At 41.2% G+C, this 17,590-nt stretch overlaps 2 protein-coding genes across 3 annotated transcripts in view; one reads left to right on the forward strand and one right to left on the reverse strand.

Annotated features, from left to right (window-relative positions):
- ddb1 (damage-specific DNA binding protein 1) overlaps window positions 1-17,590 on the forward strand; it is a 78,005-nt gene that overhangs the window by 31,096 nt on the left and 29,319 nt on the right. The window contains exons 14-16 of the mRNA XM_063062085.1: window positions 662-825; window positions 2,236-2,343; window positions 6,452-6,659. Coding sequence (XP_062918155.1) covers window positions 662-825; window positions 2,236-2,343; window positions 6,452-6,659 — 480 coding nt within the window. The remainder of the gene's footprint in view (window positions 1-661; window positions 826-2,235; window positions 2,344-6,451; window positions 6,660-17,590) is intronic.
- Window positions 6,669-17,590, reverse strand: LOC134353752 (uncharacterized). 2 transcript variants are annotated; one of them, XR_010019670.1, is made up of 3 exons: window positions 14,555-17,590; window positions 9,902-11,779; window positions 6,669-9,702 (listed from the first exon to the last, which is right to left on the reverse strand). XR_010019670.1 is itself a non-coding variant. In XM_063062086.1 (2 exons), the coding sequence occupies exons 1-2, from the start codon at window positions 14,634-14,636 to the stop codon at window positions 10,617-10,619; spliced, it is 1,245 nt and encodes a 414-aa protein (XP_062918156.1). In that variant the 5' UTR covers window positions 14,637-17,590; the 3' UTR covers window positions 6,669-10,616. The 2 variants fall into 2 exon arrangements, 1 of the variants encoding a protein (XP_062918156.1); XM_063062086.1 differs by having other exon boundaries at window positions 6,669-11,779.

Consider the following 17,590-nt stretch of genomic DNA (forward strand, 5'->3'; position numbering starts at 1 on the left):
GAGGAAACTGTAATCAAATTGTGGTTAAGGAAATGTTTCTTGATCATTTCTCTTATACATCCATTCCATCATTCAAAAATGAGCATACATCCACATCTCAAGAGGATACCCAGTATCTCAATTTCATCTCTAATCATCAGACACAATATCACTAAATGTTTTGAATTCACATGAACATTTGCTTAAACAATTTTAGCATCCACAATAATTTATTAAATTAAAATTTAAAATAAAAAAACCTGGAAATTCTCAGCAATTTTAATGGGAAACAGTTAATTTTTTGGTTTGATAATCTTTCATTAGAATTCAAAGCAGCCATAAATACTAAATATGCAGCACCAAATAAGAAAGAAACTTGCAATCTCCTTAGCAGAGTGTGTGTGGATCAGCAGCTGCAAATAACACTTCTTAAACCTGTGGCTGGGACTTAACAATGTTTAAGAAAATGTGAACAGAGTAGTATTATTACTATTCCTTTTCCAGGATCAGTGTATGTATGTGAAGAAAATGGGTAAATTATGACAAATAAAATGAATACCTGATCCAGTATGCAGTTCTTGGGAAATTTTGAGTGAAGAAGCCTAATAATACTTGATTTTGTTATAGAAAGAGTTCCTAGTAGTCATAGAATTTGACAATCCACATTTTTAAATGCCACTAGTTTTATAGAAATGGAGCATGAAGTAGCCTGTCTGGATATCACTCCACTGACTGAGGGAAGCAGTATATCACCCCTTTGTTCTGTGGGCCTTTGGACAGATATTTCAGCCCAGATCCTCAAATTACCATCGTTTGAAATTCTACATAAGGAGATGCTTGGAGGAGGTAAGAGAGAGGTAACATAATGTTCAACAATGAGGTTATTGAGGGTTTAAAGGGTTTTATTTAAGAACTTGTATCTGAAAAGCTGCTCTTTTTATTATTGTTCAAAAAAAATATAATTTCCTCTACCATGTAATCAAGGGAAAATGTTAATATTCAAAGACCTGCAAATTATTTGCAGTTAACATGCAATGATAACAATGCAAAAATAATGTTAATTTTTAACCCAGATTATTCAAGTACATTAACAGCATGAGATTCATTTTCTTTGAAGTGCAGAGGGTAATAGCTGATGGCTTCCCTGGGTAGTTTCAGAATTAGACCTATTCAGATGGGAAATTGATAGGCAAATCTTTTGTTCCAATGTCTTTGTTCTCTTGGATTGTCCAAGGAAAGATCTTTGTATACTGGCAGCATGGAATAAAGAAATGGCCCTAATACTATTTAAGTCACATTGGTAACCAGCATCTCTACTGGCTTACATCCAGTTCCCACCCAAACCTCCAGTTTATATACAAGCAGCCTTTTTGCAGATCTCACCTCCGTTGTTTCTTGCTTAGCTGGTGCCTCCACCCTTCGCTTGTTTTATTTCTGTTCTGTTCTCCTGGCTCATCCCCCATGGAATGTCTCACTGAAAAACATCTCACTATGCTGAAGTGTAACAATGTTTGATGTTGGACCAGAATGTCACTACTGGTGAGGGGAAAGAATTCAGGGAAGTGCAAGAGGCTGGAATTGAAGGAATGCAATGATCAAGGTGCTGAAGATTAGATGAGTTACAGAGATGAGAAGAACAAGACTGTTGAGAGGTTCTTTGAATTGCATCTTGAGAGTTCTGGAGAACATTTTGTTATAGATTATTGTTCAGATACAAGAAGTAATTAGGAAAGCTATTATTACTGATCACTGTTATGGAGGGACTGAATATAAAATCAGGAGGTTATGTTTCGTTAATATAGAGTCTAGCGACTATCATCTGGAAATAGTTCAAAAGAGGTATACTAGACTGCTACTGGAATGGGTGGATTGTTTTATGAGGAGAGTTTGGATAGAATAAAACTGTATCCGTTTTAGTTTTAAAAAATGAGAGTGGTCTCAGAATAAGATCCAATGGGATTTGAGAGAATGGATGTGGGAATGATGTTTTTAGAAGATTTAGAGAAGTCTCAGCAGTCCCACTCCTCTACAAGATTTTGTGAGAATGCAGTGGTGGAAAGCAGCTGGCAAATTTTGGGAGTCCCAAAGCTTACTGACATTAAAGTTGAGAAATTCCAGTGGTTCTAGGTGAAATATATAATAAACAGAAAAAAATTAAGCCACAATGTTACAATTTTACCATCATAATTTTCTGTTAAGTTTTTTTTACCCCGAAAATGCAAATTCTTATTCTATTTTCTATTTTTTTTATTACAGAGATTATTCCACGGTCCATTTTGATGACAACATTTGAAGGCAGTCATTACCTGCTGTGTGCTCTGGGTGATGGAGCTCTCTTTTACTTTGGACTTGAGATAGAAACAGGTATATTAATGCTCTGTGCTTGAGGAACTCTGGTTGTGGATGATATTTGTGTTGCCTAGCATCAGTAAGGTTATAGTGAACTTGACTATGCAGAAGTCTTAGACACATATATGTAGCTAGGATGGCTAAGACTTTTGCACAGTACTATATTTGTCAACATGGAGCAGAGAGCAAGTTTGTAAATCTGGTGGAAGTAAAGAATGTGGGAATAGCGAGGGTAGAACGCTGTGTGAGGGTTGTGGGACAGGTGGCAGAGAAGGAGTGCTGGGGCAGGGGGTGGTGTGGATGCACCCAGACACACCCAGTCTTGAGACATCAGGTAAGGTCATTTGATTCCAAACAATTGGTTTATTGATCATTGTAGAATGTATCTCTGATGCTTCTGGCTCCCTTCCCTCTCTCTTCCCCTTTTCCCAACCCGTGATTCTCCTCTCCCTGTCCCCTTCCCACTCTCAGTCCACAATAGAGCCCCATATCAGAATCAGGATTATCATCACTCACAAATATCATGAAATTTGTTTTTTTGCAGCCGCAATACAGTGCATAATTTACTTCATAAATTTACATAATACGTAAATTTACTACAGTATTGTTCAAAAGTATTAGGCACCCTAGCTATATATATGTGTCTATAAGAATTTTTCACAGTACTGTATGGTTTGAAGCATTAGCTTAATGCTTGGTGTATTTAAATCAGGATGCAAAAAAGATTGCAAATTGCTGTCTTTATCAACAGTTTTTTTTTCTGAATGTATCTTCACAGAGGGAAAATGGAAGAGCAATACTATAGATGTGTGGACACATATAGATTTGGAACCTGGTTGCAATCTTTTATTTTGAAACCATTTAATTGTTACAAGCTTGGTTCTACATAGGGTAATCAAATCAGAAAATTATATGCTATACTTTTGATGCAGTGGATTATGGCACTTGATATACTGGTAGCTTTTAAAAGAATAACCAGAAGTTATTTATAAGCTTGTATTAGGAGGGGTTGAAACATCTTGCATTTTCTAGCTGTATTTATTATTTGACACTGGAGTAACTTGCAAATATATTGTGATAACCGATAAATATCCCCCTAGCCATATCAAATATAAGCTGGTTAAATCTTTATTTGTACTTTAAACATAAAACGGAGTCACAAAATATAGCTAGTCTATTTAACGTAAGTAATTTTTCTCCTTTTGATTGGTATCCAATAATGCTGGTGGACCTGTGAATAGCGCAGTTATGTGATTCTTGTCCCTTTTCCAATCTTGGGCCTTGCTCACTTCCAAGTACCTTACAAGTGATGTGAGGCCCACTATCACAATTGTTCTCTATCATCCACTTCTCAGAGGACTCATGAACAACTTGCGTCTCAATGCTGTTTTTGTCATGCTACTATATGACTTCCGAATCTGTGGCCACAATCAGAATAATTGTACCTGTCTGTTTTTGTTCCACCACTCCAGAAACCACATGACCCTGGCACAAATGAATATCTATTTTCCAACCTCCCTGGAAACTCCCTCTTCCCTCCCCAACTCCCACCTCTTCTTGCCACATCATAGCTTGCCTCCCCATTATGTGAGATATTTCCTTTCAGACCCAAGAGTCATTTTCCTCACAGATTCTTCAGAAACACTGAAGAGCAACTGGTAATTTTTTTTCCACTCACCATTCCCATTCCTCAAAATCCATGCATTTTTTTGCTGATGACAGAGGTTAAAATGATAATCAGCTGTTTTGTTGGATCTCAATCAGCAAAAAGCTTAAAGTCCACACTGTCAATTGTTAATGAATAAGAGTCATAAAAATGTAAATATATTGCTGCTGCAATCAAGAATGGTCTCGATGTTGTTTTCTAAGATCATTGTTGCAATCGTGTAAGTTAATGACTGGAGTTCTGAGGTTCCTTTACTTCCACCTCCAGTGGGATTAACTATAGGATCTACTAAGAGCCATTGAACTTAGTATAAAGCCATCTAGTTGTCTAGGTATGGGATTGACCAAACTGGACTAGAAGATCCTACTTTCTGACCTGTTGTAATGCCCAAATGGAGCTGGGATAACATTAAAGTTGCTAAATTTGTTTCTGCCTGCAGTTTGTGAAGAATTGTATAGGTTTGAAATTTCTATTCACTTTCCTTTGACCTGTTGTGACCTCTGGAGGCATGGTCAAGCTCAGCTGTGATCTCACTGTGATCGAATAATTTAACAGCATTCGCTCCCTTTTATTGAATTGACTTTGTTTCTTACATCCTTCACATACATGAGGAGTAAAAATCTTTATGTTACGTCTCTGTCTAAATGTGCAATATGCAATTTATAGTCATTTGTAATAAATAGTATGTACAACAGGACAGTCAATATTGCATAGAAGTACAATTGTATCAGCGTGAATAAATCAGTCTGATAGCCTGTTGGAAGAAACTGTCCCAAAGCCTGTTGTTTAATGCTGCGGTACAGTTTCCCGGATGGTAGCAGCTGGAACAGTTTGTGTTTGGGGCGACTCAGGTCCCCAATGATCCTTTGGGCCCTTTTTACGCACCTGTCTCTGTCTCTGTAAATGTCCTGAATAGTGGGAAGCTCACATCTACAGGTATGCTGAGCTGTCCGTACCTCTCTCTGCAGAGTCCTGCGGTTAAGGTAAGTACAGTTCCTAAACCAGGCAGTGATGCAGCCAGTCAGGATACTCTCAGTTGTGCCCCTGTAGAAAGTCTTTAGGATTTAGAGACTCATGCCAAATTTCTTCAACAGTCTGAGGTGAAAGAGGCACTGTTGTGCTTTTTTCACCACCCAGCCGGCATGTACAGATCACGTGAGATCCTCAGTGATGTATATGCCGAGGAACTTAAAGCTGTTCACTCTCTCAACCCCAGATCGATTGATGTCAATAGGGGTTAGCCTGTCTCCATTCCTCTGTAGTCCACAACCAGCTCCTTTGTTTTTGGATTTTGAGGGAGAAGTTGTTTTCTTGACACCACTGTATCAGGGTGATGACTTCTTCTCTGTTGGCTGATTCATTATTTTATGAGATTAGGCCAATCAATGTAGTATCATCAGCAAATTTAATTAGCAGATTGGAGCTGTGGGTTGCGACACGGTCAGGGTTACACAGAGAGTAAAGGAGGAGGCTTAGGACATAGCCCTGAGGGACTCCTGCGTTGAGGATCAGAGGAGTAGAGATGAGGGAGCCCACTCTTACCACCTGCCAGTCAGCTGACACAGGAAGTCCAGGATCCAGCTGCACAAAGCAGGGTGAAGGCCGAGGTCTCTGAGCTGCTTGTCAAGACTGGAGGAAATTATGATGTTGAATGCTGAACTTTAGTCCAAGAACAGTATTCTCAATAAGCATCCTTCTTCTCCAGTGTGTAGAACTGTGGCTGTTGTGTCATCTGTCGATCAGTTGTGTCAGTAGGCGAATTGTACGGGATCCAGTGTGGGTGGTAGCAAGCTGCAGATATAGTCCTTGTTCAGCCTCTCAAAGCATTTGCTTATTATTGAGGTGAGCGCAACAGGACACCAGTCATTTGGAATGCTACCTTGGTGTTTTTAGGTACTAGGAACAATGGTGAATGTTTTGAAGCAGGAGGGACTCTACACTGGCAGTGGGAGAGATTAAAAATGCTGTAAACACACCTGCCAGTTGTGCCGTGTACATCCAGTGTACCCGCCCTGGGATGCCATCTGGTCCTGTAGCCTTGCAACTGTCCACTCGTTGGAAACACCTGTGTACTTCAGCCTCAGAGCTGACCAAGGTGCAGGTCGCTTCAGCAGCCTCTCCTTGGACTCAGTGTTGGCGACATAGAACTGGGTGTAAAAAAGATTTAGCTCATCTGGGAGAGAGGCAGCAATGTTGGCAGCACCACTGCACTTAGCTTTGAAGTCTGCGATGGTGTGCAGACCCTGCCATAAGCTGCATGTGTTGTTGGTGGAAAGTTGTGTATGGATCTTATCTCTGTATTGTCATTTATACAGGAATAATGGTAATTTAAGTGGCAAGTACATTTGAAAGTGCACATATCAGAAAAAATAGCTATGATTGTAACAGTAGAGAAATAAACAGAGTACTTATTAATGATGTTAGTAAGCTAATATTTTTGCATTGTTTATTTTGTAGGCTTGCTGAGTGACCGGAAGAAAGTCACACTGGGGACCCAGCCAACTGTGCTGCGAACGTTCAGATCTTTGTCCACTACAAATGTCTTTGCCTGTTCAGATCGTCCTACAGTCATTTATAGCAGCAATCATAAGCTGGTTTTCTCAAACGTTAACCTTAAGGAAGTAAACTATATGTGTCCTCTTAACTCTGAAGGATATCCTGACAGGTTAGTGATGCATAAAGAGATATTTTAAAACTTTACTGGATTCCATTTCTTAAATTAAATATTGCAGGTCAGCCAACACATTAGTGTTCTCTTAATTCCATGCCGAAAGTGGTTGTTGCGGAACAATCTCAGGAGCAGCAGAGAACAAATCAGGCCAACTCAGAGAATTGCTTCAGACTAAAGGACTTTATTTATACGTGATATCACGGAGATCCTCTTTTCCTAAAAGGTTCAGAGGCTCTGGTTAGCTTTCATTATATCGACACAGCATACATAACTAAAAGCACTTAATAATAACGTTGCTTGACTGTGAACTTAGGCCTAGAATGTAACAAACAATGTGACTTTGAACTTGGCCTAAATTTCAACAAACAACAGCATTACATAAATGTGGCGCCATAATATTTTTCTTTAGACGCTATCAAGGACTTTTAGACAAATTCTTAAGAGCAAGGACTTTAGCTGAATTTTAAGAGCATTCACAAGCTATTAGGTTAACCCCTACATATCCAAAGAGTCTTAAATTCTTCCACAATTCCCTCATTGATTCTTTCAGATCAACACTCCTCATGAGGTATTTCCTCCTCTTCCTCAAAGGGGGGGGGTTCATATCCCTCTGAAAAGGGTCTTTCTTTGGCAGGATATACGTCCTCTCCTCACCAGTTTCACCTACTGTGCATTTCTCTCACTGTCTGGGGTATCATAGGGACATTTTCAGGTCCAAGTAAGGCTCTTTTCATTAACTGGTAACAACACAGTCGTAATGCTCCACATACACAGGCCCTTAAAACACATCCCATTACCACTATAATTATCCCATGGGTAATCCAGCTTTCCCAGCCAGAAAACCATCCCTCCAAATCCCACCATTTTGTTCCTGAACCAAAATTCTTAAATTGTTTCCTTATCTTTCTAATCTCCACAATTTTTCCTCTTATGTGTTGACTAAAGTCAGTTATGTTTTCTAAGGCAGGGGTCCCTAACCTTTTTTTGCACCGCGGACCGGTTTAATATTAACAATATTCTTGCGGACTGACCGACCGGGGTGTTGGGGGGGGAGGGGCAGTGGTGGTGTAGGGTTGCCAACAGAGAAGAGTAGCAGTCAAATACGGGATACTTGTGTTTACCCCGAGAAAGACTACCATGACCATGAAGCCTTGCGCGGGCACCTGTGAGCGCATGCATGATGTGTGCATGCGTGTACGTGCTGATTTTTTTCTACAAGTCGTTTTTGGTGATTCTGTTCAGTGAAACTACACTGTACATACATTATTTCTACTTTATATAGGTTGTGTATTTATCATATTATTCCTGCTTTTACTATATGTTAGTGTTATTTTAGGTTTTATGTGTTATTTGGTATGATTTGCTAGGTTTTTTTTGGGTCTGGGAACGCTCAAAAATTTTTTCCATATAAATTGATGGTAATTGCTTCTTCGCTTTACACCATTTCGGCACGAAAGGTTTCATAGGAACGCTCTACCTTAGCAGGGGAAATATGGGACAAGTGCGGTCCCATATGGGACAAACCAGTTTAGCCCAATATACGGGATGTCCCGGCTAATACGGGACAGTTGGCAACCCTGGGGGGGGGGGGGTGTTAATCACAACCGGAATGTAGGTGATAAGTCAACTATAAGTCACTGATAAGTGGCTAATACACTTGATTTTGTTTCTAAAAGTGTTTATCTAACGAATTTAATATTAAACACACAGCACATATTTTCCTCACATGAATATAGTGATACGTCAGTTATAAGTCACTTATAAGCCAATAACATCATAACATTTTAAGTAACGTTTGGATATTAAACACACAGCCCACATTTTCCTCGTATGAACATATAAAATCACTGCAACACACCAATATCGCTGAATCAGTGGGAGCCCTGAGCTTGTTTCCCTGCAACAAGACGGTGCCATTGAGGGGTGATGGGAGGCAGCGATACTCGAAGGGGGTTCCTTATGTCCAGTCTATTCCGCAATTTAGTTTTCATTGCATTTATTGCAGAAAACCCTGCTTCGCAGAGATATGTTGGAAATGGAAGCAACGTTTTTAGTGCTTTCGTGGCCATCTCAGGATATTTAGCCTTGACTTTGATCCAGAGTGCCATCAGAGATGTTATGTCAAACACACTTTTCAGCCGGCCATAATTTGCAAGCCCAAGGAGTTGATCTTCTTCCCGCACTGACATGGATGACGCGTGCGTAATGACCTCGCATGTGTTCAAGTTCAACAGTGGCCGTGACAGGGAATGAGGAAAGGTGCAGCTGACTCATTTCGGCAAATCATATTGCTTCCTTGTGGCCCGGTAGCACATGCTTTGCAGCCCAGTACCAGTCCGCGGTCCGATGGTTGGGGACCACTGTTCTAGGGCTTCGGGAATATAAGTACAACATTCCAGCCCTACCACGGTGCATGTCCCTCCTTTTTCGGCTAAGGGTAGGTCCAGGGCCATTCTATTTTGCAAGGCTACCATCCTAAGGGCAACTACTTCTGTTGTTAGGTCTTTCATTTGCATCTGCACGTCAGTTAGGGCATCGGCAGTGTCATTGGCCAATTTCTCTAGAGCGGCTGCCATATTAATAATTTCTGGTGAATTTCAGGCCACATCATATGGGGGAAATGCTTCACTTTCACTTTCCGTTATCCCTCGCTTACTTCGCCTTAAATAAGGGTGTTGCGATATATCTTTTATAGGATGCATGGAGGCCACTATATAGGCCAAATAACAGCAGCCCGTCCAATTCCTGGGGACACTTTCCCATTTTTACCTGGCGGAGCTGGAAACCATGGATAAACTCTTTCCCCACATACTCCCTCTGTTCACTACAAGAGCTATGACCCAAAAATGTCCCATTTCCCCCCGCCGTATTACAATAACAAATTCCATTTACAGTGTTCTGTGTATTTACTAACTCAAAGGAGGGCATCCTTTTTCCTTCTGTTGGGTTAGGGAGGTACCATCCTTTGAAACAGGTACATCCACAATCCCCTTCACTGACATCACCGTCCTTTATCATCTTCTGCCAATATCTTGTTCTAAAGTTGGAATAGGATGTGTTAAATTGGTTCATAAGTCGCACAGAAAGCATTTCGCTTCTATTCAGGGGGACCCCTTCCAGGGACATGCCCTGGGTGGCATGTTGAGGTATCTACACACACCCAACAAGAGTCCAACTCTTCACTTTGTTGACTGGCATAAAGACAAAAAGGTATTTTTGAGTAAGGCCATACTAACCTCCCCCCAGTATCAGTCCCCATAAAAGCATCTGTCTTGTCAGCTTCATACTTTCTTGTCTTTCAGCTCCTGGTGCAGTTTGCAACTAGTAGCATGAATCCATTCTCCTTTTCCTTCAACCTTTACTGCGGTTCAGGTTGTTAGCAGCACTGGGTAGGGGTCTTTCCACCTGGGAGAGAAAGAACCTTTATTCATTGATCTCACATATATTCTATCTGCCAGCTTAACGGATGCAGGTTACCTTCAGTTAAAGGTGCCTGGGCTTGCCGGACCCTCTCATACAACTTCCCTGCTTCCTGACACAATGCTTGTGCATATTTCAGTGTCTTCTCATCATTCCATATTAGCACTACCTTTTCTGGGGTCATGGGGGCTTAGTTCCTATTGTCATACGCCACCCCATCAAAATTTCATGAGGGGTAAGTCCTGTATTTTTGCAGAATGTACAGAATCTAAGGGCATTGCCTCTGGCCGTCCGAGACTGTTTTGCTGACAAACTTTTGTCAAAGTCGCTTTTATTTTCCTGTTTGCTCTTTCCACCCGCAAAGCTTCCTTCAGTCCCTGCACTACTTTATTTGTAAAATGGGTTCCCCTGTCGCTGTTTACCTAGGTATAATATCTGGATGGGGCGGGTAATCAAATCTAGCGGGCATCTTTCCTCTATTGTTTTGCTATTAAACTAAACAAGTTCGTGCTACCTTCTTGATAGTTACTGTTATCCCTGGGGCGTACCATTGTTGAATGATGGCATGCTGCATCCCTCCTTTCCCCTTGTGAGCCTGGCCATGTGCCAGGCGAGCCACGGGCAAAAAAAACTATGCGGGCACATTACTAGGCCGTCTGGGTGACGCCATAGCCCAGTATTCTGGTAACATGCAGATTTGCTCCAGGCACATTTCTCTTGCTGTGAGGCAAGATTTTGGGCTTCCTGTAACTGCTGGACGTCCATACACTCCTTCCCTCCCGATTCAGCCCGAGGGGTCTGTAGCACAGGTTCTTGCTGAAGGGCTACCTGATTTGCTACCATGTCTGCAAACCGATTTCCCTTGGAGACCTCATTCTTGGCTGAGGTGTGTGCCTCGCACTTAATTATTACTAAAGTCTGTGGCAACTGTATAACTTCTAAAAGGTTCAGTACGAAGGAGGTGTGTTTAATCGCTTTCCCTGATAAGGTGATAAATCCTCTTTTTTTCCACAATTGCCCATAGTCATGTGCTATCCCAAAGACATAACGTGAGTCGGGTAAACATTGGCAGCTTTTCCTTAGGCCAAAATTGAAGCAAGCTCGGGTAATGGCATAGAGTTCTGCCTCCTGCGCTGATGTTCCTATTGTCAAGACATAAGCTTCTACTATCTCATGGGGAGTTACTATAGCATACCCTGCCAGCAACAGATCATCTCTTGGGCGGTGCAAAGAGCCATCTGTGAAAAGAATTAAATCAGTGTTATCAATAGGTTTGCTTCTCAGATCTGGTGGGGGAGTAGTAGTGGCTTTCATTGCTAGCAGACAGTCATGGTCATCCCCATCCTGCTGTGCAGATGGTAATGGAACAAAAGTAGCTGGATTAATAGCCAGAGATCTTCTGTACGTACAGTTGGATCGAGAGAGAAGAATCACCTCATAACTTGCCCTTCTGGCCGTGGTAAAATGCTGAGTAGCAGCTGAATTCAACAGAAGCAATACGGCATGGGGTACTATCACAGTACACGGGTGATCCAATACAATAGGAATAGATTTTTCTATCGTTACCTTTAGGTCATGGAAGGCTTTCTCCCTTTCGGGTGTCCATTCCATGATGAGGGGCTCCGTTTTCAATGTAGCAGAATGCATTACTGCATCCTTCTCCCGGTATTCGGGAATCCACTGTCGATAGTGCCCTACCATGCCCAGGAAAGAAAGAATGTCATTTTTTGTTTTGGGGACTAGGACCTTTTTTATTGCTTTTATTCCATCCCTTGCCAAACTTCGCCAACCTTTACTGAGCTAGAATCCAAGGTACTGGACAGTCTCTTGGCAAAACTACATTTTCTCCACAGACACCCTTGCCCTCTTCTTGCCAAAAGTTCAAGGAATGTTAAAGAATCAGTCAGACATTGTGGCCCTGTAGCAGAAGCTATCAGGATGTTGTCTGCATACTGAATCAGCATGGAATATTGGGACAGCTAGCATTCGGCCAAATCGTTTTTAACTGCTGCAGCATAAAATGCAGGGCTTTCGGTATATCCCTGGGGCAGACGTGTCCACGTATATTGCTCATTCTTATAAGTAAAGGCAAATAAATACTGGCTATCCTCATGCAAAGGTATGGAGAAAAATGCTGAGCACTGATCGATTACAGTAAAGGTACTAGCTCCCGCAGGTATAAAGTAAACATAATGTTGGTGTTCGGCACCAGTGGAGCAATAGGGATGACTATCTTACTAATGGCTGTTAGGTCCTGCACAAAATGCCATTCATTTCTCCGGCCCGCTTTTGGGATAGGTAATATAGGGGTGTTATACATGCTTTGTGTCTTCATCAGCACCCCTTGCTGCAATGTGTCAATTACTGGAGCGATACCTTCTTCAGCTTCAGTAGCTATATGGTACTGTTTAATATAGGGCAGTGGCACATTCTTTTTAGAGTAACTTTATGCTCTGAGGCTGTTTGAACCTTTCCCATATGATTGCTATGTTGGGCCCATAGGTTCCCTGGTACCCGCGCTAAGGCTCTAGGGGGAAGTAGAGGGTCTTCTGGTGGTGGCTGTTGCGTTTCCAAGGTTGTTTCCCAGCTCTCAGACTTTAACATAATTCTCTCCTCCTTTTTGTTAAAGAATTCTATTCGGGCTTCCTGTCCCAGTACCGGCAGAGTTATAGTGTAGTATAGTTATAGTATAGCCTTTGTTTCTCTTGCCAATCATTTTATCATCGTCCCGATATCTTTAGGTTTTGCTGGTGGATTTATGGCCGCTGTCAAATGAGGCATTGAGGAGTTCCCTAGTTGGAATATTTTTTTTCTGATCTTCCACTAAGTCTACCAGGAGCCCTAGTCCCTCGGGACCAAAATACACATACGGTGTTGCCTTCAGCTTTATCGTTTAAGTAAGGGTGTACAGCCTGATCATAGTGCGGGTCAGTTTGTAAAGTGTAATAGGCTGTGCAATGGAACTGCTTCTTTTCTCGGCTGCTATTAATCAAGTATTGCAGATTTTGCGTGTAGAGGTTGGCTTGTCTTATGAATGTGTCATACAGTCTCTGGACTTGCCAAGCATGGGGATTGCTATCCAGCTGCCAGCAGTCTAGTATGGGTTCTGAACTGTCCTTTTCTCGCCCATTCATTAATTTTAGCATTTGAGGGACCCTAATTTGAGGAAGCTCCATGTATATACCTTCAGCTGTACAGTGCAGTGTTGCCCCTAATTTATAAAGGGTTTGTGGACCCAGCAGGGAAATCAGGGCTGTTTTAGATATAATGAAGGTGTCTGTTAAAAGCTTATCCTCCATTTTTCTTTTCCTGCCTCTTTTTTTTTTTGCCTTTTCGGACGTTGTTTTGTTTTGAATCATCTCTAGTACTGCTAACACTTCGTTCAGCTCCCTCAGCTTCAATTCCTCTTTCCTGAGACCCTTCTCTCGTTACAGTGACGTCTGCTCCCCTGGGGGTGTCAGGTGCCTGAACTTCTGGCATGGAGGGTTGTAAGGAGTGGGTGCAGGTCGTCCCAAGGCAGTCGTCATCATTATTAAATCGTCTACGGGGTACTGGCCGGTATGGGGAGTTGGGGATAAAGTCCCGTGGTAGGTTTCGTTTCAGCCCCAGCTTTCTCTGTTTCAGGGTGTTTAATCTCCTTTTTCCTTGGAGGTTGATGTCTTTTAGCCACCTCCTTCCATCATTTAAAAAGTCTTAACATGTAATCAGCATCCCAATTTGGGTCGCCGTCCCCATTTCGGGTGGTGTCCTCCCAGTGCTGGATTAGTCTCAAATTAAAACTTCCCCTATACGGCCAATCCCCATGTGACCACTCACTACTGAATGTTACCGCATAACGATCATCTCCGGTCTCTCTGATTACCATATCCACCGGGGATCCAGGGACTAAGGGGTCTCCTATTTGCTGGTAGTGCCGATTTATCTTTTAAATCTTTTTTGGCAGTCTTTTTCCTACCTGCAGTTGAATGTTCAAAGTCTTCGTCTTACCTCTGGAACTCTTCGGTTTATTAGCAGGATCAGTGCTAGCCGATCGACTGCTGGCACTTACCATTTTTCCTGTTTAGGATTTTAATTTCAGTTACGACAGCACAAAGTTTCTTTATACACACTATGTACACAATGAGCGTTCACTGGTATGTTCCCTCTGTCTTTCCAGAGGTCTCTGGGTTCAGTCATGGAGTTGACTGGTAGCTACCTTGGTACTCCCATAAGCACCTCCTGCCATCCCCCTTTCAGCTAGGACGCAGGACTCCAGTCTCCCCCTTTCATCTAGGAGACAGGCCACCAGTCTCCCCTTTTCAGCTAGGAGACTGATTTTTCTTCCCAATTTGGAAGGTGTGAACACCCCCTGCTGTCCCCCTTTCAGCTAGGACGCAGGACTCCAGTCTCCCCCTTTCAGCTAGGAGACAGGCCACCAGTCTCCCCTTTTTAGCTAGGAGACTGATTTTCCTTCCCAACTTGGAAGGCACCTTTCTCTCTTGCTTCTCCTTTTCCGCCTAGGGTTCTTTTTCTGGATCTTGCTCTTATTGAGGATCCCATCCTTGTCGCCATTCTGTTGCGGAAAAATCTCAGGAGCACCAGACAGAGCAAATCAGGCCAACTCAGAGAATTGTTTCAGACTGAAGGACTTTATACGTGATATCACAGAGAGCCTCTTTTCCTAAAAGCGGTGTTCAGAGGCTGTGGTTAGCTTTCAAACACGCTTCATTTTATAGACACAACGTACGTAACTAAAAGCACTTAACAATAACATTGCTTGACTGTGAGCTTAGATCTAGAATGTAACAAACAATATGACTTTGAACTTGGGCCTAAATTTCAACAAACAACAGCATTACGTAAATGCGGCGCTATAACATTTTTCTTTAGACGTTATCAAGGACTTTTAGCTAAATTCTAAGAGCAAGGACTTTAACTGAATTTTAAGAGCATTCACAAGCTTTTAGGTTAACCTCTACATATCCAAAGAATCTTAAGTTCTTCCACAGTGGCAATTTACAATTACTTTGTATCCCTGCAGTGCATATGGTTAAGGTGATTGCATGCTGTTACGAAAAGAGTTTCTGGATTTTGATTAAAAAGTACACCAGTAGTGGAGCGAATGCTGGTGTTTTGTCCTGAATTCTATCAAGCTTCTTATTACACGACTTAAAAGCAACTATTCAGCTTTAAAATGTTTTAGAATGTTGTCAGATTAGGAACAGCAAGTTTCTTTCACTAGCTTTTTGTCATGTTCCACTACCTCAGTCTTGACTGTGCCACTTTGTGGATACTTTACTACCGATGGAAAGCGCCTTATAGAATGTAGTCATCACTTCACGATCTTGAGCAATTTTGTTCTACAGGTTATTAATTTGGAAAGTTAATTCCAAAAGTCAGGAAATTTAAATCATTGTCATTAAAAAGAGAGTTTCTGAAAGAAATTAAACCTGTTCTGTAGATGCAGACTTACCACTGAAGTTGGATATCTTAGGTGCAGGTTTTTAACTTTCAAGTCCATTCAATACTTGCTGATTTTCATTGCTACGCATCTGTGTCTATTTTGAACTGAGATGATGAAGTAGTGTCAATCAGTACTTCTCAGGTCACTATTCCCAGAACTGAGTTCTTAATTATATTCATTTGACTTTGATGGTTAAGCTAATTTGTTTGAATGGCTGACCTGAGACTCTTGAAGCAGATATTTGCAGTAATCCGTCAGTGATCATTTGATATTTTAATTTTCTATGGCCCTTTATTATAATTGGATAAGTTTATAAATGATAACAAAATCCAAGAACTTCTTTGGAGATTTCTCGGACAACTCATTACCTAACCTGGTCAGTGAAAAAAAAAGGTGACCCATTTGTTCCCATGCCTGGGATTACCTGAGCTTGATGTTTGTACTTTTATATTTTTTTGACGTTTGAACAGTTTCCCTCAGATTATTTTTCCGCAACAGTGAGTCAGCGCAATTTGAAATGGCCATGCAATCCTATCAAATGAATTTGTGTAAATTGAGTTAAAATGCTTGTGTTTTTCTGGTAATTCCTTGTGAGTAACAGCTGGCCCTCCTTATCCGCGAGTTTCGCATGTGTGAATTCAACCAACCGCGAATCGAGAAAACCCGGAAGTGCTCTTCCAACACTCGTTGTCCAAACATGTACAGACTTTTTTTTCTTGTCTTTATTCCCTAAACAATGCAGTATAGCAACTATTTTACATAGCATTTACATTGTATTAGGTATTATAAATAATCTAGAGATGATTTAAAGTATACAGGAGGATGTGCATAGATTATCGTGGATCGGGATCGGAAAAAAACCGGAAGTTCTCTTACTAAGTTGGTTGGAACAGGTACATCCGGTATTATTTAGCGTTAGTTAGTCAAACGTTTGTCTTAGTATATAGTATATATTTTACCTTTCTATGCATGTAAAACACTTAAGAAACATATGTTTCAGTGCCGCGCTCGGGAACAGAAGTTCCTGAGTTCGATCCAGTGATAGACTGCTCCCGAGCGCTCTCCATCCCTGCCGGGTTGATGTGGAGGATCAAAAACCCAAGACCCCAAAACCCAATAATTAAACCACTGTGTTGCTTAGTAATAATTTTAGCTTTAATCGGGGCACGGCTTTTCTCACTTTATCCTTTAAGATTGTTCCGATCGTTGACTGACTGTAGCCTAACACTTTTCCAATGACCGATGGCGTTTCACCTCTTTCCAATCGCTTTATTTCCACTTTATTTTAAATTGCGATCATGATTATTTTCGTGAAGATCCACTGCATTTAGACAGGTTGAATAAGGGACTTGAGCATCCGTATTTTTTGGAATCTGCGAGGGGTCCCGGAACTAATCCCTCGTGGATAAGGAGTGCTGACTGTACAAGATTTGATGCCTTGCCTTCCTTTCTCAAGGTACCATACCTAATTTCCTTTCATATAGGTTCTTTCCACTTTATTGTTTGTCTCTTATTTCATGTTCTGAATTAACCTTGCTAATCTCACTTTAATATTATTGAATAGCACATTGCAAAAGCAGGCCTTTTGCCCATTGTGTTCTTTTGAATTTATCTAATTAAATTAATTAATCTCTTTTCCATAAGAACACAAAATAAGAAAAAGAGTAGGCCACTTGCCCCAACCCTGCCCCTCCATTCAACATGATAATTGCTGATCTGTGCTGGCCTCAACTCCTCTTCTATTCCAGTTCTCCATAACCTCAATGTCTTCCTGAATATGTAACAACTTTTATTTGCTTAAACCATTATTCGGTTTTCATCTGAATTTTACAATTGAATCTGCTTCCACCTGCTCTTGAGGATTACATCTACAGTACATGTAGTATTTCATATTCTGAAAACAAGTCTTACATGAAGTTTCATGTTTCAAAAATTCAGGATAATAATTTTGGAAAAATCTTTGTTAAAGCTGTTTATGAATGATAACTTATCTTATTTCTAGCTACCTGCCTTCTGAGTGTTGTTTTAACTGCTGTTTTTTTTAAACCTAATTTCATCTTGT

The sequence above is a fragment of the Mobula hypostoma genome, chromosome 11 (genome assembly GCF_963921235.1).
Source record: "Mobula hypostoma chromosome 11, sMobHyp1.1, whole genome shotgun sequence".
NCBI classification, from domain to species: domain Eukaryota; kingdom Metazoa; phylum Chordata; class Chondrichthyes; order Myliobatiformes; family Myliobatidae; genus Mobula; species Mobula hypostoma.